The 24,204-nt window shown below is 36.0% G+C and overlaps 1 protein-coding gene across 3 annotated transcripts in view; it reads left to right on the plus strand.

Moving 5' to 3' along the window:
• Positions 1–24,204, plus strand: part of LOC126751974 (uncharacterized) — a 297,586-nt gene that overhangs the window by 260,752 nt on the left and 12,630 nt on the right. For all 3 annotated transcript variants that reach the window (XM_050462481.1, XM_050462483.1, XM_050462482.1), the window contains 4 exons: positions 7,288–9,059; positions 14,725–14,970; positions 15,090–15,460; positions 15,535–16,096. In XM_050462481.1, the coding sequence (XP_050318438.1) occupies positions 8,804–9,059; positions 14,725–14,970; positions 15,090–15,460; positions 15,535–16,096 (1,435 nt within the window). In that variant the 5' untranslated portion in view covers positions 7,288–8,803. The remainder of the gene's footprint in view (positions 1–7,287; positions 9,060–14,724; positions 14,971–15,089; positions 15,461–15,534; positions 16,097–24,204) is intronic.

The raw sequence follows: 24,204 nt of genomic DNA on the forward strand, positions 1-24,204 counted from the left end.
ATTGATTTATTGCGCACCATAAAATCTGACAGTTTGTTCGATATTAATTTCACCACTTGAGATCAATAGCCATTAACAAACAGCTGGCTAGGACATGTTTACACAATTACGTCTATATGTTTGTAGCATTAAGTGATAACACTCCCATATATTAGACTATATGTATTTGACTTTATTGGCGCACACTTCCGCATATTCGTTGAATTAATCTCCGAATAAATATTCAACGAAATTAAATATTAGTCAATCCACTTGTAGGCTTCCACTGATAAGATTACGCACCCAATGCGATGCCCACAAACAATAACACTAATGATAACAACAACAAGCACAACATATATATCACCGGACTTCACCCAATGCACTCGATACGCAATTGAATTTACGTTCATTTCGGAGAAGACACACAGCAGTAGTTCAAAGTCAATTTCAAGGTCTTCTCCGTTGGCAACTACTCACACATTTAAGTCAAAAGTGAGCCGAGCAACTAAGCGGTAAAAATAAACAAGAAATGAAAAAGAAACGTCATTCCACGAAATGCAGCCACAAAGTCGACAAAACAAAAACGACGAATTTCAAATCATTTCATTTGAATTCATTCTTTATTTCAGTTTTTTTCGCTGCTTCATTTCATTCAAGCGACTTTCATGCGGAGCGATTCATGGGGTTGGAATGTTGTGGGTTTTCTGACACCGTTTGCTCTTACTGTTGTTGTCATTGTTGTTGGTGGTGCATAATTTAAGAGTGTTTTGAAATTTCTTGATTTGAGTTTGTGTATTTGTCAAGCTTTCAGCGGACTTATAGCATATGTACATATGTGTTGCTTTTTGACAAGTGTGTCCCCCTCCGTTGCGTCGACATATTTTCGTGCGCCCCCAACGAAGCTTTCTTCATTTAGGCTACATACTTTTACCTACACAATTGTTACCAAATAAAAAACTTAACTAATTTGATTGCGCATTCTCGGCTGCGCATTCGTATTTATTCTTAAATGTATTTTTTTTTTTCTCTTCTTTATCTCCTCTTTTTGTATAATACCAATGAACCGTTAAATCACAGCTATATTGTTTACTTTCGGCGTACTTTCCTATCTACCTGCCGTGTCTACTCGCATATATGAGCATTGCTTGCGTTGTGCTTTTCCACTTTTTTCGTTGCCTTCTTCACTTGCTCGCCGCGCGGTTCAGTTATTTTATGGCCTGACACTCAGCGCATTATACTTATATGTAAATGTGTGCGCGCAAACATTTTTTTAGCGTCTAGCACTTCACCGCCTTGGCCCCCTGCCACCGCTGTGGGCAACTGGTTCTAAATGCGCGCACGTTATTGACCTTCCTCTGCGCTTACACGCCGTATACATACTATATACATATGTACACATAATCTCATGCTCCTGCATTGCTATGTGTTAACACATGCTTACATATGTTACATTATACATACATACTCTTGTATATTTGTTTGTCAACTTTATATATGCCGAACCGTGATTCATAGTGACGACGACGACAGAAGTTAATGGCAGCGAAAAGTCTATGCAATAAAATTTTAATTGTGAAATTAAGTAAAACAAAAATCATGTCACCATGTTCTTTAACAAAAACGTTCGTAATGGAATTTGGCTTTCTTTATTAAGAATAGAAAATTTTTAAGAATCTGTAAGGAATCTGTTTTTTTACTCACCACTTATTTTCATCCGTACTATGAGATCATAGAAATAAGTAATCAAAGCTATTTGAGTCTACCGATCCCTTAGATGTAAATGAGAGCTATCAACCGAAAATGTAACTGAAAGTGAGAGCTGGGAGATATAACTAAAGAATTTTGATTTGGTTAACACTTTGACCTTTTTGGAAGGTTTGTTAGATTAGATTAGTTCGTAGGACTGATCTTCGCAACAAGAATAACACATAATCTCACTTGGACAGCTGTGAACGCTGGTACTTTGTAATTCCTAAAACTTCTAGATATGAATTTTTTTCTGAACTAGATCGACGAATCTATCACAAATTTCTTAAGGCGGCTAATACCATATTAATCCCAGTTACTTCGCCAGCTTCGCCGAAAGTGTGTCCATCGAAATGTTTCAACCTCAGTGCGGCAGAAGTTGAAATGCTGGCAAGAAAGTGATAAATCCAAGTTGCATTCTTTCATATAGCTCATGTAATTTGTATTCAACATATGTAACTTCACCGCACGTAAACATATTGGTTATTTACCAGTCAAAACACCCGTCATGGTGACGAAATGAAGCTTGCTAAGAACAAGTTGTTCAACAGACCTCTTGCGTTCCACTTTGAGCCGGAAGGGTCTCACAGCCACATTAGTTTTGGTGGTTTACCAGCGCTTGTCAAACTCACGACAGATCCATAGGTCCAACGCTAGAGCAATAGGAGAGCGGATTATCGATTCCTTTTTGGAATAAAACATCTCTTAAGATTTTATTAATTTTAGAGCTCACTCAAATGATATTTTACAAGCTGTTGGTAGCGGTTTAAATGCTCTGACATGGTGATTCCGTAAGCAACAAGAAAACTTGAAGAAGACAGATAAAAAGGTATCATTAAAACCTAAAAAGAACAGTATTTGATATAGTTATTGATAAAGCTCTCAACATAAATTAGTACATCAGCTCATTTTCTGAAACATAACTTTAGCTTATAGACTAGATCTGACTTTTCCTCATTGTTCCTGGTCTGAGACCCCAGTACAAAGCAGATCGCGCAGGAAAACTCTGAGTGGTTTCGGTAAATTACCCGTTTTTCTTTCCCACATACTGTGGATCGATCATTTTGACCCTGGTCGAAATTAATAAGCTGATATGCTAAGGCTGACGTTTCCTCATCACTAAGAGTGATTTCGGTTAAATAACCTTATTCTTTCCCATATCCTCTCCTCGTTTGAAATTGGGACAAAATTGCCGAAATGATTTTTAGTAGCTACCAATCCTTAAACTAAATAGCTCGTTCACAAAATCTATCAAAATCAATTCGACATTACAGAAAAGACCATAGACTCTCAGAGACTTTGACTATGAGAATTGTTAGATTGTTATTTGAAACTTTAAGGTAAATAGCCAACAAACATATATTTCAAACACAAACTCGATCAGTTATAATAAAATTCTTGAGCACAAGCTCAAAGTGATAATATTAGCAGAAGCCATGCTGGTAGGAAAGCTGCTGATATCCAAAACCGCCTTTAAGAGCAGATGTTGTCAATAAAAATTAAGCAGAGATGGGCTTGAAAACTTGTAATTTCCGATAAACTAAATTATTTCTAATAAACCCCAAAGCTGGTGGAAGAAGAAAAGTAATACGAGTATCGACCGAAATTAAACAAAGAGTGTTTGGCTCAATATAGAGATTTTCAAAAATGAAGAGAAGGAATAATGCCAACAGAGTTTTTGTTAGGTTAGGCAGACGATCACAATAGAGATCTCACTTCGGCCACTCAGAATGCCGGTCCGTTTTGAGAGAGCTGATTCGAGCTGAATTTCACTCATGGTCACATAACTGCCACATACTCTTATTAACACCTACAAAATCTAACCTTAAACGATTATGTGCTTACGAGTACTTAGATGACTTGGCTTTAAGGGCTAATGAAAACACGGAGCAATCAAAAAATAAAAGCAGTTCAAAAGTAAATAACTACTTCAAGCTTAAGTACATACATACATATATGAAGTACCTCAAATCTAATTTATTTATTTAGTTTTTTTTCACACCACACTTTCTGAAGGTCACACTCATTAATTAAGTAGAATCGCCCAGAGAGAAAACTCTCAAACAAACTATAAAAATCACATATTTAGTATATATGTATGTATGTATGTAAGCGAGTATGTGCACACTTGAAAGCCAGCGCACGTCATAATTCATAAATACTCGTTTTAGAAAAAGAGTAACAACAACAACAAACAAAATATAGCACAGAGTCTGCTGCGGTCTAAATAAATTGGAAGCAAGAACAATAAATACGAAAAAAATACAAAAAAAACCACAAGAACAACAATAATTATTATTGAGTTAGAAACCAAAACTAAATGTTTGTAGGTGTGTATGTATGTATGTAGGTGGGTATGCCACTTTGTTTGTATGTGCAAACATTTGTGGCCCAAGTACAAGTACACACGTTTTTGCTCCAACGTACTCGACATGCTTTACCCTACACATACTATGTATTCGAAAGTACATAAATAGATATCGTACGTTGCAAAAGACCGCCCTCCCCAACAACGCTCCCCCTCCCCCACACGACGCCAGCAATTGCTTGTTGCTTGCGCGAGTAATTTAGAAATAGGGCACCCAACACGCCACCGCTAAGCTAAACCCCCATCAACAGCAACAACAAAACTAGGAACAGCAACGCGCCAGCCCGAGTGACGGCCCGTGCGACAGTGACGTCGGCCGCTTTTGATTATCACACTTTAACAGCTGCCGCGAGACAGCGCAATGCCAGCCAGCGCGAAAGCTTATCGCCAGTCATCGGTGAGCATGTCAGTGCACGTAAGTGTATATACGTACATACATGTGTATATAATGTATGTTTGGATATACATAATTTGATGTATAGTAGGTGGAGGTGCGGATTAAACGTGCTCATTTTTTTGCGATTTTTTTATTATTATTATTATTTCGTGTGTTTTGCTTATCTCCCTCAAAGTGGCATTAATTTTATTTCCTGCTTTAATGTGTCAGAATGCCAAATATTGCAAAACATTTGAATAAAACTATATAAAATAATTATTTTTTTTTAATTTTAAAACACAAAGGCTTGATCTTTAAGAGATCGCAGCTAAGCTAATACCAGGAATAACCATAAATTATTTCGATTTTTGCTTTTAGCTGAAAAGACACAATACATACACAAATACTGGTTGCCTCAAAAAGTGGCTTAAGTCAAAAAATTTAAATTTCAAAATCTATATTCAATAGTTACTCCTCTTGCAGGTTCACTCCCCACAAATAAACTCCATAGGCATTTAAAAACTCGCGTTCTTTTATCCTTGCTTGATCCCTTCATTAGCTTTCCACGCCAAAAGCTTGAAAGCTTTAAATGTGTTTTTCTCCTTTTTTGCACCCTTTTGTTTTATATCATTCTTGCTGTTATCAACCGATATACAATGTATCAAAGCACACCCTACTATATACCTATAAATTACGGTGAACTAAATTATCTAGAAATAATTTTAAGCTCTTAAGCATTTAGGTAAACATAAAATGTGATAGGAAACTATTATTGTCAGAATGGTTAGGAAGCAATTGAAGCACGTTTGAAATTTAATGAAGTGGGAGCTCGATATAGCGAACTTGGAAGTTATGGAAAACTCAAAAGTTAATTAAGGATTTATTGGATTCTATCAAAATCAAATAAATATGTTTAAAGAGCTATAAAGAGTGCAAGTAAACTATCCGACTAAACCTACTGGAAGTATTGAAGTTTCGAGGCTTCTTGGATCAATACTTTTATGCAAAGTCCACTTTCCTCCCTTTTGTTTATAAACATAATTTATCTTGGGGAATGGGTCACTAAACTCACTAATAATATAATTCGAGGTAATCAAATATAACTACTGAGAGCTGTCACTTTAAATATATAAATTGCTATTATTTCATTCAAGTTGTAATAAAATCTAAGTTCCGAAGGAAACTGACCTATTAGACAGCCTACCACTCAGCTTACGAACAACTTTTCTCTATTTACCTTGAGAATAGCTTAAAGTATTACTTACCGCATGCTGACTTCTACCAGAAAAGTGAAAATCGAACGTGTTGTAACAGAACATTGAACTATCATAAATAATAGTAAGAATGTGAGTTCACTCTGGTTAAGGATCGATAGACTTATATATTATAATTTTAGAAATTAACGCGCCTGAACCGAAAATATTCGACTGACCCATTTGGGCACCTATAACACAGCTTCTCATATATGTATATAATTAATTTATGAACCAACTGTTTGAAGAATGGCCTTGTAGAACCATTATAGTATCTACGCTGTCATTTCCGTTTCGGAAATTGTTGAACCTAATTTCGTTTTTAGTTATTTAAATTAAAATACCTACATATGTGTATAAAAAAGTTTTCAAAGCAAATAAGTTTACATTTGGAACAAGAAATTTCACAAAGACCGAGTTGCCACCTACTTACGATCTTAGTGCTTGAAATTAAAATATACTAAAAGGTTTTCAAAGCAAATCAGTTTACTATTGAAGCAAGGAATTTTATAAAACCGAGTTGCCACCCAATTTTAATTTTAGTGATTTAAATCAAAATTTAAAAAAAAATTCGAAGCAAATCAATTTCTTTCTTCAACAAGAATTTTCACAAAAACCGAGTTGCCACTAAATTTTGATTATATTTTTTTTATTTATTAATTTCCATAAAAAATATTTTTTTATTGTATTAAGAAGCTAATTTTTACAATACTTAAATAAAAACTCTTATGTATGTACATATGTATATTACCTTTATATATTTGTTTAGTGGCAACCCTTTCCCATAAACAAAAGCTAAAAAATATTAAATTTTTTTTGATATTACACTACTACTTAGTTTTTCTGGAAAATTAAAAATCAGAATAATTTGTTGAATTGGTGATATTGGAGATATACAACAGACATGGTATGTTATAGTATTCAGACAAAGTGTAATATAAAATTAGTATAATATCGAAATACACCTGTGTATTTCATGCGAATATCTCAAATTCCGACGAAAAAATTTTTAGAATCCCTAAAGGCTAAACTTCGCCTTAAAACTCGCTAGCTCGAAATCGATTTGAGATCCATAGTTTATAGTATAAGAAAAGCTGTTCTGAATGATCAATGGATTATTTTCCACATATGTAACTTTATAGAAAAATTGTTCAATATTTCGGATACTGAGGGTATAAGTGTTCTGTGCTAAAAGTTCAAAATACCTGTTCTATGTATATGACCTGTATATGTATACTCTCACGATTATAGGAAATATTTATGTACGTATGTTTACATGTATGTATTATACACTATGGCATGTGAGTATACGCCACAAACACTGCCAACACATTGTACATATCTCCAACAACAAAAAGAAGACGCGCTGCTCAGCAAGCGGCAGGCATTCATTAGGAGTAAACTCACCCATTACAACTGGCAAACTATTGTTATATTAGAGTTATTATAAGAATAATTATTTTTATTATTATTACGAGTATTTAAACACACATTACAACTGTATGCACATAACTAATGTTGTTTTTGTTTTTTTTTTTCGCTTTTCTTTGTCATATCCACAGGTAATCAACCCCTCCGCACCAGTTAGCCAAGCAACAAGAGTCATATACACAACGGTTTGCCGGCCTGGCTCTCTGCTTTTTACATTGTGTGGCTACTCAGCACATTGTTGTGTAGTGCTCAGCACTCATAAAGCCACTCGCTCACCAATCAAACCAGCCAAGCCAGCGAGAAAGCAAGCAAAATCATTCAGTTAACCAGCTAACTGACTGGCTCTTGGCATTTGTTGCTTTGGTTTCATTTTATTTGAACGTCGCCGTTGCCGTCGCAGTCAACGATTTTACAACAAACGCACCTAACTACATGCATACATACATATACACAAATGTCGTTGGTTGATTGTGTCGATGACGATGACGCCCGAACGTTGGGATTGACTGACTGAGTCACAGCGGCAGTTCATGCCTTCACTGTTTATAGCGGAGTGTTGCTTACAAGCGTGCAATTGTTGTTGCTGTGAGTTTTGTTTGGAGCAGACACACACACACGCGCACACAAGCAAAGTCATACAACGAACTGTGTGGAGCTTTGCATGAGGCTAGCGTTGACGTTGGCCGGCAGTTGCATTCGACGCGCCAACGGAACGGGTCGCGTCTACAGTCTACGTGAGTCTGGCACGGCGAGTGTTAGCGAGCACGCGTGTCGTTAAGGTCGTCAACGCGAATTTTTCCGCTTAGCGATTCACCTATAGTCACGTATATATAAATACATATGTATATATACAATATAGGTGTTTTTGTAGCTACGTCGGTTGCCGTTTGTCGTCAGCAGCAGTGTTGTCTACGCCGTCATTAGCGGTTTGTGTGTGTATGTTCGCGCAGTGCTTTTGGGCTGTAGATCATGCCAAATACGGGCCGGCAGTTGACAGGCTAGCACAGTGTCAATTAGAATAGAACCAAGTGACAACGAGTGCTGCTTGGTTTGGCCAAAAACGGGCGTGTAAATAATCCAAAAAGCGCAGGCAAAGCAAACGCAAGCAAAAGCTGCAAAAAATGCAAAAAATGCATAGAAGTGTGAAAACTACAAAAAATGTGATTTTCCTAAGGATTTCGAAGTGCCCACGAGAAAATATAAAAAAAAATAATTTCTAAGTGAAACGCGTATAAAGCAAATTCAGGCAAGCAAGTGCAGTGAAGTTGGCAGCAACAACAATAATAAAGTGTAGTGCGTACAACATTCCAGTAGCTAAGCAGAAGCAGAGCTGAAAAAGTATTGAAAAAAGTAAAAAAAAATTCAAAAATTAAAAAAAGTTAAATAAAACCGCATTCACTGTGTGCGTGTGTCAGTGTGCGATCATTTCATTGTGCTGTGCGCAGGCGTGCACGCCCTACCCTTACGGCAGCTGCTCCCAGTAAGCAACAACAACAACTTCTACTACAACAAAACAATAAAAGCAAATTAAAAGTGTTGTTGTTGTTTGTTTCCTCGTAGTTAACGAATTCATTTCAATTTTTTTTGTGTTTGCTGTTATTGTGATTTTTTTGCGCGCGCGCTCAAATCGCTTTGTTGCCTAGCGAAATGACTGATTCCATGAAATTATCCGAAATGCAACGCAGTAGTATCGAATTCGAACGTCAACGACACTTGGCCAACTGGTTTATCAAGAGTAGCCCGCACATGGCAACACCAACGACTGTCGGCAGCGTTGCAACCACAGCAACAACAACGGCAACAGCAGCTGGTGCCACAACAGATACGACAACTACGAGCGCCGTAGCAGCAGCAGCAGCAACAACAATAAAAAATACAGCGTCATCAACAACAAATCTAGTAGGTGAGTAGGGTACACCGCCGGCAGCGTCGGAAATTCTTTAGAAATTCAAAAATAATAATCGAAATGAAGCGAAAAAATGCAGCGAAATTGTAGCGTAGTTAAATATTGTAAGTATATACGCGACAGTAACTATGCACACACACAAACGCACGCGCGTTGATTTATTTATAGGCATTGCGGCGTAGCGCCGCTCTGCGCTTAGCCGGCGCTGCGCTGCGCTCATCGCAACAATGTTGCGCATTCGGCAAAAAGCAAAAAGGCGAAACAACAAAAGCAATAAGAAGCCTTCCAAAGATGATGAAATGCTCATTGCAATCAATTAATCATTTTAATCGTTCTGGCAATGAAATTGTTGAACTTTTCACATGTCACGCGCTCGTTGACAATGCGCTGGGAACGCTCTAAGTGGATAATATCGCGTTTAATAGCGCTTAAATGATGCTGCGAATAATTGCTTACATGTGCAAAAAGCAGAAATTAATTGTGTGACCGCGTAGCAGTGAAATCAAATGCTATTTTGAGTACGCAATTTTAAGTCGAAATGTGTTTGGAAATCTGCCGCTGACAAAATCGAATATTTAAACGATTAATAAAAATCAAAAAGTGGTGTACGTAAAATTAATTTAATAGTAATGGAAAATTATCAAAAGATAATTGAGAAGATATAAATAATAGTATTCAATGGGGTCGTCTACCTTCGCGGTTTGATTTTTTTTTATTTGTTTGTTTTGCTTCTAATGTAGACATAACTAAAAGGATTTGATCGAAATCATGTGGTTTTTTGAGATATTGTGCACCAAAGCCGGATCACCGCTTCCCAAATGTGGTGCGTTTGTTTAGTTTTAGCACGATTCTAACTAAACTATAAAAGATATATGAAATCTGTGATTTGTTATTGATTCACAAAACAGCTCGCCATGTTTATAAATGCCTTCTAAATTCTTTTTTAAATTTTTGCAGTTTTTTTTTTTGCTTGAAAACAAAAATGCACCTTTTTAATTCGCTACCATTTCGTCAGATTGTCAAATATTGCAAAAACTTTTATCTACACATAACAGAGTTATAAATAATTAAGTAAATGTCCTGAAACTGAAATTTCTACCAAGAAATCGACTAGGGCTTAACGGTGGAGTTAAAAAAAGATGTTTTGCTTTTTTCCATCTGCAAGACTATTAATATATTAAGAAAATAAAATTAATTTTGTGCGAAAACTAATACCGAAAGTGTATTGTGTTAATGGTTTACATGGGTTTTCTCGGGTAAAAAACAGTCTTTTCTCAATATTTTTTCCTCATATAAAAAAATAAATATTTTAAACTCGGCCATTACGACGCCATTTCCGGTGACCCCTCGAAAAAAAAAAGATGCGCCCGCGTTGGCAGGATAACTTCTTACAGGATCATCTAAAGTGAAAAAATATGTGTTTTAGTTAAAACCTTTACTTAAAATTTGGACTAGGGAAAAAAACTGAAAATTGGAATTTTAGGAGACATTTTGCAAAAAAATTAAAATTTCCGTGAGCTTAGCATAGCTAGCCTCGAGCGCACAAATTCTCAAGGCTGTATCTCCAAAACTATTGCTAGGATCAACAATATTCTAGAGGTATTGTAGAATTTAATAGGACAATAAAAAATCGATTTTTTGAAACCCGTAAACCCATGTAACCTCTTGGGACAGATATTGGTGCCAGGCCACATGGGAATCACAGATATCTGGGAATCAGGGGTTTCCTAGCCCCTTTATCAATAGAATAGGAGCCGGTCGGTGCTCCCCTCTATCCTCGTGTGTCACTAATAGATTTGGCGGGAGCTTGGCTAAGGCTCGGTTAACATCGTTGCGCTGTCGATAGATCCTTTTGACCCAAAATCGTTCGCAAGAGATTCAGTGAGCTCTGTGCTTTTAGTAAGGCTAGCCTTTTCCTACTTGTGGGGGTTCTAACAGGCCATTGCCCTATCAGCGTCCATGCTGTATCTCCAGCTGCAGAAGCTGTAAGAAAGAAGAAAAGGTAGAGACATCTCAACACTTCTTTCTTCATTGTTCCGTGTTTGTACGATCAATGCTTAAACACTTCGGAGCTCACACTCTTAGACATCCCACCGAACTGGCAAGAAATTGATCGCCTGACCAAATTTTTATTGACCGCAAGACGCAAGACTTTGCTGACTTATAAGTTCGAATACAGGATATAACAAACCAAATTTTTTTTATACAGAAATTACAAAACTAATAATTTTAAATTTTAAACAATAAATACAAAAAAATAAATATGTGATAATAATTTTTATTTTTAAATAATATTTCTTATTGAACATTTAAATGATAACAAATATTTGTTAAAAACACTGAAAATTTTGTAATTTTTGACAAGGCTTTTCTTGGCCCAACATATCTATAAAAAATTTTATGTTTTTTCAAAATTTCTATTATATAAAAAAATATACATAAAAATATAAAGCCTTGTCTTAAAGTAAATATTATAAAAAAAAGAATAGTAGGTGTATGTATGGCATGCAAGCCGTCCAGTATACATAACTTAATTATTATAAAAATAATAATTTGCCAAAGTCATAAGCATTTTAGAAATTTTTATTGCTCATTGCATGATTAATTAATAATTAAAATTAATTGGAATGCCGAAAAGGCGAAATCTTAACTTTTAGTGTTATCGCACTGCTCATGAAATCGGAATTTTGAAAGAAAAAGATTACGTATAAAAAATACAAACGAGGTCATATAACAAAGAGGAGAGCTTGATATGTCATTTGTTCTTAACAATGTACACTTTTCGGGTGAAAACTGTTCTGCTTAAAATATATTCCTTAGGAGGGTATTTTAGTCTATAAAAAATATATATATGTAGCTATATATTTTTATATTTTAAAAGCTTAACTATTTAATAATATAGGTTTTTTTAACTCAAATTATTTTCAGAGATATAGGTATTTTGCTGAACCGGAATCCAAACAGGTTCGGCAGGAAATGAAATTTTATGTGGATTTTATTTCGAAACTGTATTTTTCAAAACGATTCCCACGATTTCTCAGGTTCTATTAGATCGATTTACTTGAAATGTTTAGAAAGTCTTCTGTATAGACTTGCCTACATACAGATGTCTGGACATAGCCATATACCCAAATTTAAATTTTGGCTATTTTTAAAATATTCTAAACAGTCAAAAAAGTGTAAATATTTTTTCCGGCTTTCGCCATTTCTTGAATTTTTTTCCTAATTTTCCGTAAACTCAGACATTATACTATGCTAAAAAATCGCACATTTATATTTTTTGGTTTCAGATTGTTAGGAGGGTTCAAATCGTGGGTATAGTCACGGGCCAATTATTTTAGACCACCCGAGCTGTTCATTTTTTTATTTTATCTGCGTTCTTTTAATGTTATTAAATAAGTACTGAAAAAATGGATGGTAAAGGGAAAATTTGAATTACCGTTTTATTACATCACTTCAAAAATTACCTGAAATTCATGCATCTAGACAAGAATACCGCTTAACTCAAAATAGCAATAGTAATTATATTTTCGACAGGCTCTAATCAATTCGGTTTTCGAAATACGCATACATCAATAAGTCCACTCAACTGTTGATTCGGTATCAAAACGATTATTTCGTCAAAATTTAGATTAGGGTCTTGAAAATATGCTAAAAGATTTCAGTTTTTATTTAAAAAATATTTATAAAGTAATAAAATACACGAGATTTGTATTGCCCGTCCGGAAGCTTAAAATAAAATACTCTATGACTCTTCTTTGAATCCAAAGTCATGATGTTCTTCTTGTACAATCATACATACATTGTGACAAAAAAGTACCCGGTAGTTGTAGATAAAACGCAAATTATTTAATTATTCAGCAATATTTATTTTATCGCCTTCATAGTAATCCCCACCAGATGTACTTATACTCTTACATTTGTTAACGACTTTTTCAGTCCTCTAAACACTTTTGATAAGCACTCTTTGGAATGGACTTCAGCTCCTTCAGCAAATTTTGTTTTATCTCTTCGATCGACTGAAAACAGCTTCCACGGAGGGGCAATTTCAGTTTCGAGAACAAAAAAAAAAATCACGCGGGGTAAAATCTGGCGAACAGAGTGGTTAATCAATGGTATTCAAAGCGTTTTTGGCTTTAAATTCGGTCACAATTGTGGTTCGATGCGATGGTGCATTATCATCATGTAAAATCCTTACTGACTGTCTGTCCCTCCGGAACAAATTTGTGATGTACCAAACCTGAATATCGAAAATAACATAGAGCGCCTTTGTCGTGATTTTTTTGGTTTCGGCTCATTTTTTTTCTTCATTCCGATGTCTGTTGACTTGTTTGCATGTCGAACTCACAAATCCATGTCTCATCAGCAGTTATCATGCTCTCCATGAATGTGGAATCGGAATTCGCACAATCGAGCATGGCCAAAGAACCCTGTTTACGGTACTCTTTTTGAAAAAAATTCAGTTTTATTGGGTCGAGTCGAGCAAGAACGCTTTTCAAACCCAAAATGTCCATCAAAACCCATTCGAACGGACAAAAGATGTTCAACTGTCTTACCATCTCACTAGTACTTGACGATTTTCAAGCTCCATATCTTTTGCTTTTTAATATTTTCGTCAGTTTAAAAGGTCGAAGGTCATCCAGAACGGGTCATGTCTTCAACGATGTTTCGGCTTGTGATTCATAGGCTTGTACTTTTAACAAAACTAAATTACCGTAAGCCTTGTGCAACATTCGCAACGAGTCCGCACACGAAATTTGGTTAGAAATACAAAATTTGAGACAAATTCTTTGTTTGATAACACACTACTGAGATGAATTGACCTAAGAAAGCGCTGTTAACAAACTGGTTGACAGATTGCTCTCACATTTGGCATAGTCATTAAGGACAGTCCTACCAACTTAGCAAAATACATTTTTTTGAAATATCATTCACTCGGGGAATTTAATTACAATTTCCGGGTGCTTCGTGGTCACAATATGTACTTATCTAGCTTAAAAAATACAAAATTTCATTATAAAGCTTAAGGCTTTAAAAGTTTAGTACAATTTTAGCATGGGTCTACCAAAACTCCACAAATAAGCCCAAATGTCGAATCTGTTGATTTTTTATCAAAATTACTGGCATGAAGTAAATTTTATATCTTCATATTAGTGAAAAATTGTGTAGCAATTGCTAATACTATATTTCTATTAGACTACCAGCGAAATTCTGTAAAATGAATTTCTATAATAAACTATTTCGTGGATTCATTAATATCATACCTACTTTGCAATGGTTGAAATAACTTTAATTCCTTATTAACTTATGCCTTTTTGATGGACTTACTTACTAAAAAGCTCTTTGCACGGAAATCTTTACAACAGAAATGTGTCCATGGCAAATTTTTTGCTTGCACAGCATATTTATAAAATCACCTTAAAAGCAATTTGAGTAACTAGAAGGCATGACTTTACGCCCACCAGTTAAAGTAGATTTCTTTGCAAATTTTCTTGTCTAGCCAGCGCTTAGTTGAATAAAAATTCTAAACCGAATTAAAAAAATTCCAGCATTTTTCTGTTTTCCATTCTTTACTTTTGCCTAATCGAATCTTAAGTACATTACTCATTCTCCAGTCTTTTATTAACGCAATTCCGCTGCCTCCCTGTTTCTTCACTTTCAGGTGGCAACCATACAAATGGCATGTCGTCGTCGTCAGCCGCCGCACATCATCAACAACAGCAACTGAATGCTAAGCATCACAGCAGTTGTGGTGGCGGCGGCACCAGCGCTAATCCACCGCCTCCTGTCTTTTTCTTAGTCTCCAACAATGGCAACACAAACGGCAATCTTGTCAATGGCAGCAAGCACAGCAGCAATGCGTCACCGGCTGCTACAGGTGTTGCTACGCCGCCCAATGCGATAAGTGGTAAGTAATTAGCAAGCAGATTTGCTAAGGTTTTATTTTTCGCATTTTGCGCCGTTTACTACTATTCATTTGTATTCGCGACATGCAAATGACTAATTACAACACTTGGCACATTACAGCTGTCTCCGGCGGTCCGTTAGGCCATTTCGGGGCGGTCGAGGGACGCAAACCGAAATTGCGACGCTTCAACTCGCACGACACCAGCGCTAACATGTTTTCCGTGGCGGACTTTGAGAATGCACGTCTGGCGCGACGCAATGAAATCGAAATGAAGCAGCGTTTGGCACGACGCATGCGCATGAGTGCCGGCGGTGGCGGTTATGGCTCTGCGGCCGTTGGCGGTATGGGCGCGAACTTGGCCGGTGGCAATGGTTGCGGACTGGGTGCTAATGGCAATGGCAGCGGTGCGGGCAATTGTGGCAATGGCAGCATGTGTGGTGGTGGCGATTACTCCACCGGCGACAGTAAAGCATCCAAGTACAGCAATGAGGTGAGTCTCGAACTCAAAAACACTCCAGTTGAATTCAGGAAATTTTATAAAATATTTCTTTTGTCTACTTCTAGTCGCAGCACGAGCCTCTACCCGCGGACATCTTTCTCGATCGGTATTCGTTGCCGCGCGTAGTGCGTATCTCGTACAAGACGAAGTTCTCCGACGAAACGCTGCAGTCCTCTTCTTCGAATGGCTCGTCCACGGCCACAACACACACCACCGGCACCAGCGCCTCGAACTCGTCGGTCAGCGCTTGCGGCATGACGGTGGCCATTAACACCGGTACCTCCTCATCGACGGCCTCCTCAAGCGGCAATGTGAATGCGCACAGCTCGGGTGCTACGAATACGAGCAGCAGTGGTGAAAGAGTGACCGCTAAGCACTCCACCTCGCATAACACAACAGTTTCGACATCGACTGCAGCAGCAGCAGCAGCGGCGTCGGCTACTCAGTCAAATACAGTAATTAACGGTAATGGCAACGCAGATGCGGATCATCGCGATCACGCCGATCATGGCGAGCTGTTCTTGCTTTATCGGCTAATACGCCAGCGTCACATTTTTCACGGGCATAATGCCAAAACGGCGGCAGCGAGCCGCAAGAAAGGTGTGCTGATTCCGCAAGAGTTTCCAGGTGAGTCAAGTGAAGAAGTGTAAAACGAGCTGACGCAATGACAAGTAGTTAAAAGCAATTTCACGCCCTTCACAATTTTTAATTGAATCCGTATTGGTTATTGTACTTATATATATGTACTTGGTATGTATGCATAGAAATGTGAGTCAGCGTCAAAAGGTTCTTTTACAGCTGATAATTTAGTTACGTAAGTACATACAAGTACGTGCCGTTATGAAAATATGCGCAGCAAGAATTCGTTGACTAATAAATATGAATATTTTTTGTTATTGTATATGTATGTATGTATATAATAGTAAAAAAACCGTTCGCATTGCAATGTTGTGAAATTAAGTGCAGAACGGAAAAAAACTAAGCCTTAGTAAATATGAGATGGTCAATGCTAAAGTCCATATTGATCTTTAGTGATTAGGGCTTAACAGAATTTTAGCTTTGAAAAATTTTCGATATTTGTATATCCAACCCTTAGCCTGATATGTGAAATGAGCATACTATGTATAATGAAAAGTCATCTTTTTGATAATTTACGATATACTTTATGTAATACCTTTTGGAGAAGCAATTAAGGACGAAATTCCCAATTTTTTTAGTATTTAGTATTTCTCTAGTCTTCGAACTTTCGCATCGAAGAAGTTATATATTTATACTTTTTATTGAAAAGCGAAACTAGTAAAAATATCTTAACCTCATCCTCAGCTACCTTTAAGACATATGTACTTTCATAAGAAACAGATAATTTAATTGTTCGATGAAGACTTTACTAAATTATATGACAACTTCGTGCAGTAAATCACCGTCTACATGCAATAGTCTTGGTCTCTTGATAGGTTCGTTTGTTTTTTTCTGTAAAATTTTAACTAATGGTTTCACAAGAATTTAGAAGCTCATTATACAGTATGACTTTGTGAGACCACCGAATGCAGAGTATTGCCTATGCTTCATGGATATTCTGGTTTCCTTTGATTATTTCGTGACATTTAGGATGCTTCCAGTTCCTCATCTTTAAACTTGTTTTTCGTTTTCGAAGCCAAAAACACCACTTTTAAATTGTCAAAAGCACTTTAGACATATTCGCTTAGCTAGAGAATGTTCATAAGCTTCCACCTTGATAGATATGTAGGTCAGAGTGCAGCCCTTTCAGACTCACTTCCAGTAGAGTTAGGTATCGATATCGACCCCTAAATATTTTTCTGTGATATACAGAAAGACCTAGTGGGGGAAACTGAAATTAAGGGGGTTTGGTTTTATCGTAAAAAGCACCAGTTCTGTCTTATAAAGAAACGAACTCCTGTCCGTCATTCGCGGCCCATAGACCTAGCCTTCGTAAGGCTCCTTCCATAAACAGAAAGACCTAGTGGAGGAAACTGAAATTAGGGGGTTTGGTTTTATCGTAAAAAGCACCAGTTCTGTCATATAAAGAAACGGATCCCTGTCCGTCATTCGCGGCCCGTAGACCTAGCCTTCGTAAGGCTCTTTCCATAAACTGATTTTCGAAAGAAAGAACTCTTATACCATTAACATTATAGCGTCTGAATATGATACTACCTTTAAGGTCATAAACTGAAATCGACTTTAGCAGAGTTCGTCTTGAGTTCTGGAATAAAAGGGGTTCTTATTAGACATCGTATAGGTATATACAAGGTGTGTTCCACGGTAAACAGGACTTCAATAACTTCACTTCCAATCAATGAAATGTTATAAAATTCTTACTCGACGCATAAATTGCGGCACCAGGGGGTGCTAGATTAAAAAAGTCCTGTTTACTTTGGAACGCACCTTGTACGTAGGTATTCATGCGATAAAGTTAAAAATTTTTACGGACGTAAGCTGTCGAAAGGTGTATGGAAGGAATTGTATGATGAGGCACTTAAGCCTCGGCTGGATCATTTTACTTTACTGGTTTCGATATGTTGGAGTGCTCTGAATTGCTTCTTTTATAAATCAAAAATTTCACAAAGATATTGAGGAGTTTTGACTGATGCATATAGGGCTTGGTTTCGACTATCAAAAAATTGTGGCCTAATAATAGGCTAATTTTGTGTGCCCATAACAGTAGTTGGACTAAAAGCTAGAATAATTTAAGCAAATTTTTTCATTAATTAGTTGATTACCGCAAGATTTACTTTAAAATCATAACTCATTTACAATTTTTGTAATTGTTAACTTCATGAAAAAGTCCTTAAAACATATTTTCATTTCTTTTAATAATAATTCCATAAAAATAAATTCCATACCTCAAAATATATCTAAAATTGAAAGCCGACAGCAAAGTGCGCTCAGTTGTCACAGGGGATACAACAATACTATAAAGCGGCGAAGAAGGCTTTTAAACAGGTTTATAAATACCACTCAAACGTAATTTACATAACAATTGATTTTGAATTTGAATACAGACTGCAATATTTCATTGGAAAGTAATAAAATTAGCACATTTCGTAGCAAAACATACAGACACACACACACAAACACATAGTTAGCTGTGAACTGAAAGGGAATATTAATAGACTAGGAGTATATGTATTTATTTGATTTGTTTTTTTCGCAGCCACGATACCCATCTCAGAAATGCTCATAGTTTATGATGAGTGGATATCGCATTAGCTTTTGAATACAATTGGCTGTCATTAATATTAACTACTTTTGGCCAGCAACAGTAGCGCCAAACAATGACATAACGGTCATTACATTAACAACAACAAATAATCGAGGCATACTTCTACATACATATATATGGATTAGTGTCAATGTGCACAGACAGACATATATGTGAATGCATGTGTGTCACATGTCTGTATGTGCTAGCTGCCCGGTCACGATCACATGAAAAATGCAAATGTGGTGTAAAAATGGCTCATAAAATTGTATAAGCAAAAATAATAATAACAACAAAAACAACAATAGTAAAATTTCTATACCGAAGGCAAAGTAAGGCATCACAGCGGCTGAGCGCTGAAAGGAAGCACACAACTACACACACATATTTGCATATGTTTGTATGTATGTGTTCACACACATATGCCTGTCTGCATTAGTAGTTGTGTAATGAAAGGAAAACAATAAATGAAATGATTATGGCGGTCGCTGGGCAATGCCAAATGTCCTTCTCACAACAGTTGTCATCATTTGCTGTCAACGACTTCGATGGCAAACGGCGACGATGGCAAATGTAGCATTTTTTATGTAGACAAACATACCACCAAACATGTACACATACTTATATATATTTACATACACACACACTTATTTACATACATTTATTCTCTGCCAAAGTCACAGCTATTCTCAAATACGTCTCGCTGTTGCTATTGCTGTATATTTTTACTATACTCATTAGTGTATTTGTATTTGCTTAAGCAAGTATGAGTGTCTGTGTGTGTGTATGTGTGTGAAAAATATACAGTTTTATAGTTATGGCTCGTTGTTAGCCATGATAATGCCATAATGCCAGCGTTTTGGTTAAATGCTGTTGAGCCATGTTGCCACTGCCTTCGGCTTTATTGTGTACATTTTGTTTTTGTTGTTGCCGCTGGCAGCTTCTGCTGTTATATTATTACATTAGTGTTTACACAATCGCACTTTGACATTATGGAAGTTGTTTCGCGTGTGCGCTTATCAACATATGTACACGCCTATGCAATGCTTTGTATATATTTGTAAAGAGTTGCTTGTGTACATACATACATATAATCTACAAATCCTAATTTAAGTGCCTTGTAAGAATGTTGGTGCGATAGGATTTTTTTTTTATAAAATTCTTGAAAATTTCCGGCATTAATAATTGCATAATTTTTTATAATTTTAAAATTTTTTCTAATTCGTTCTTATCACAAACAATTTTTATGATTTCTGGTTTCTCGGCAAAACACTGGGACAAGTAATTTCACAGGCTTCTCTTGAAGCAAACTTTACTCCATTAAGATGGTCCTGCATTGACCGAAACAAATAGTAATTCGATGGTGCAATGTCAGGGCTATATGGTGGATGCATCAAAACTTCCCAGCCAAGGTCTCCCATTTTTACAGAATCATAAAAAATGTGTGTGGTCTAGCCTTGTCCTGATGGAAGACGAAACACTTTCTGTTGATCAGTTCTGGCCGTTTTTTTTCGATTGCTTGCTTGAGATTGATCAGTTGTTAACATTAAGATGTTGAATCAATCGTTCGACCCGGCTGGAGCAGCTTATAATGAATGATTCCTTTCCAATCCCACCAAACACTCAGCATAATCTTTCGAGGCATCAATGTCTTTGCGACCATTTGTTGAGCTTCACCACGCTTGGATCATGATTTTCTTCGCACACTATGGTCGTATTTGATCCACCTTTCGTCTCTTGTTACCATTCGCTTCAGAAATGGTTCGATTTCAATTCGTTTCAGCAAAGAACCGCAGATGTTAATTCGGTCCATTAAATTTTACACAGACATTCATGGTTACATTTGGCGACTACTGTATCGTCTGATTTCTGTGTTCGCTACAGTACTGTGTTTATTTCAGTAAATATTTCTTCAAAGTGTTTGAAGATCAAATAAACGTTTTTGTCTGTTTTTTCCACATTTCTTTAAAATCCTTTCAAGCCTGTTATGCTAATCTCATTGCTTCAGCACTGATTAAAAATTAGAATCACTGAATGCTGCGGAGCTGTAGTTGTAGTCTTAGGATCCTTCCAAGTTTTTGCTTCTTTTATTTTCAGATCTAACTACAAATAGATGCAATTCTATATACGTGGAAACGTCTTCATTGCATTCAACCCATCTTTTTGAGCATAAAGGTTTAAATTTCTACTATAACCTTTCCTGAAAGAAATTTTTGGTACACTGGCTCGAGACCTTTTTTTGATTTAATGTGCTTTGCAAATCTTCTTATTATTAGAAGATTACCGAAATGTTATTATAAATAATGAAACTGTCTGAAAACTGTCTGAAAAAAACAAAAAAACCGCTGTAGATTTCAACTTCTCTATTTAGTTCTGCAGCACGAATTATTTTCTTCAGCAGTAGATTGAAGAAGTTGCACGATAAGGAGTGCAAGTCGAGAAAATCGTTCAGCTGTCTGTTGTGTTTGCAACTTCTCGTTTTCTAATACCACAGTCGCAAAATTACTGTTAACTAGCGTAATTAAAGGCAGTTTACTTATTCTGTTTATATTCTTTTAGATTTAAGTAAACAAAATTTGGCTTTAATCTTGTTTCTGTCTTATTAAAACTGACATTAATTTCCTATAGGGCATCTGTAGAAATAAAAAAATTTTATTATTTTTCTGGAGTGAGACAAAATTCCTACTGGGTCACATAAGCTCAAGCAATTGATTGTTTGCGCTTCAGTTGTTTACGCTTTTTTGTTATTGTTGTTGAATGGTACTTTAGTAATCGTGATGTAGCAATAATATGCGAGATAAGTGCAATGAAAGACTCGGCTTGTCTACTAATTTGAAAATTTATAACCGTAAAAAGGCATTGCATTGATAATGTTTTTTTTTTAAATAAGTGTGTTAGAAAAATTATAAAATAAATTTAAAAAAATTGTAATTAAAAAAAATTAGTTAAAAATAAAATTTAAAAAAAGTTTAATTAATTTTAATAAAAAAAAAATTACTATAAATAATTAAATTTTTTTTTAAATAAATTTTTGTGTTAATTAAGAAAAAATGTTTAAAGATATTTCTGCAGAAATTCAGAAATGGCACAGAATTTTAAAATGAAATATATATTGAATTGAAAAATTATATCTTGACCGATCTGGTAATATCCCACAAAAATATTTTTTATGCTATCGAAACTTAACTTTTTTTTCTTGTTTGGATTATATATTTTATTTATAACTAAGACCGCATATTTTAAACTTTTATCAATACATACATATATTATGGTCATATAAGCGACGATGCTGACCACTGATATGACAATATCTCCTATAAATACCAAAGAATTGAATACAATATTTATCATACGATTTCATCGTGTCTGCATTTATTAAAATAGGCACGTAAGAACACGTAAAGGAATGTGTACTACGTACAAATGCATGCAACACGCGTATTAAACTGCTTATACACAAACATACATACATATATGTAAAAAACATGTATGTATACACATACACACACACATAAACCTACATACAAGCATGCATATGAACACCTGACTGCCAGCAAGCTTCTATTCAGAACTTTTAACAACTTTGTACACACACACACCTACATATATACACATTTACACGTAAATATGTCGGCCAACATCTGTTACATGGGTGATAAATCAAATTAGCAGTTGCTGCAACTAACCACAAACTGTAGTTAATGTCATGCATTGTTGCAGCTCCTATGTACCAACATGTTGTACTTCGCCGTCGCTCGTACACACGCACACACCAAGCAGCGACCTTCCGATCTTTATAGCATTCTAATTAAGAAGCTTCAAATTGCTAGCATTGTTTGCTTGGTTGCCACAAAAATCAACTCTGAAATGACATTTTTATCAAAGAGAAAATAATTCTACATAATTTATGCGCATAACTAACATCTGCTGTATGGACTATTAATTTTGTGAAGCTAATTCGAATTTATATGACAACAAGTGTGATCGTTACAAACAAGTGTAGTAGTTAGAAGAGCGGAAAATGCTGGTTGCTTTTTGTAATGACAGAAAGAATTTTCTTACTTAGTATCACACTAATACCACTCAAAAATAACTGTATTTACTTTCTCTACAACTAGAAACGAAATAGTCTGATCATTTTGCTGACTTGGGCACCAAAATAATAACTAGCAAGCTTAGTTTTCGAGTTATGTTTTCGAATGGGCGCCATCAGCAAAACAAAGATTTGGATAAGAGTCTTGAAACTTGAGTTCGTTCAAAAATTTTCAAAAGTCTACAGAAATCGTGACTTTTCAGACTAACTCCTTGAATTCTTTTGTCTGTTCCCTTTACTTTATTGTAGTAAAATGAGCTACTGGCCAGCACTCTTCAACGATGAAAAGGCTGATCGAACTTCAATACAGATTTGGTAAATTTTTATTTTAGTTTTAGACTCTTCAGTTCTGTTCTCAACCTTAATAACTTAAAGACTAACCTCCATAGCCCTATATAGAAAACAATATCTACCAAGTTTAGTTTCCGAGTTAGATTCTCCTTCGTAAACAAAGCCATTACCAGCAAAATGGAGCCTTAATAGAAGTCCAGAGGCGAAAGCTCTTTCATAAATTCAGAAAGAAATTAAGATATCATCCTCTTCAGATTACTCCGTAAATGCTCTAATGCTCTTCTTAGTTCACTTACCTTTAGTACATAAACGAGTTACTGTTTAGATCGCTTTTACGACAAAAGAGCTCATCGAACTTTAATACTGATTCGGTGAGACTTTTTGAGGCGTGGATTTAGTAGTGTATCTATCCTTAATGACTAAAAAGTAAACTATCCCTATATGCTAGGGTGGGCCAACAATGAATAACCTTTCAAAGCTTCGAACTGAAAAACTAGCATTTTTGAGCAAATTTAATGCTTTAAAAGTAAAGGAGTTCAAAGCTAATGGTTTTTAATAGAAACATAGTTTTTAAAAGTTATTTATATGGAAAACTTTGAGTACTGATCAACACCTTTTCAAATTAAGCTAAGAATGTTTCCTTGAAGGGATATTTTAAGACCATGAAAAATACAATGGTTGTCAAAAAGTCTTGCGGTATTTTCGCTAGTTAGCGCTGAAAGCGCGTAGTTCTAGTTTTATTCGTCGCATCGGGTCATGCTATACCTTTTTGGAAAGCTCATTTCACGCGCTAACACGTGTTTGATTGATTGTCGTTTCTTTTAAGTCGTTCGTGAGTTATGGCGTCGCAAACATGGAGCAAAATAAAGAGAAAATACGGTATATTTTACAGTACTACTACGATAAAGGCAAAAATGCATCTCAAGCCGCCAATAAAATTTGTGCAGTTTATGGACCCGATACAGTTTTCATTTCCACCGCACAACGATGGTTTCAACGTTTTTGTTCTGGTGTAGAGGTGGTCGAAGATGCGCCACGCTCCGGAAGGCCTGTCGTCGAAAATTGCGATAAAATCGCTGAATTGGTCGAAAGAGACCGGCATAGTAGCAGCCGTAGCATCGGTCAAGAGCT

This window comes from Bactrocera neohumeralis, chromosome 3 (assembly GCF_024586455.1).
Source record: "Bactrocera neohumeralis isolate Rockhampton chromosome 3, APGP_CSIRO_Bneo_wtdbg2-racon-allhic-juicebox.fasta_v2, whole genome shotgun sequence".
Classification (NCBI taxonomy): Eukaryota; Metazoa; Arthropoda; class Insecta; order Diptera; family Tephritidae; genus Bactrocera; species Bactrocera neohumeralis.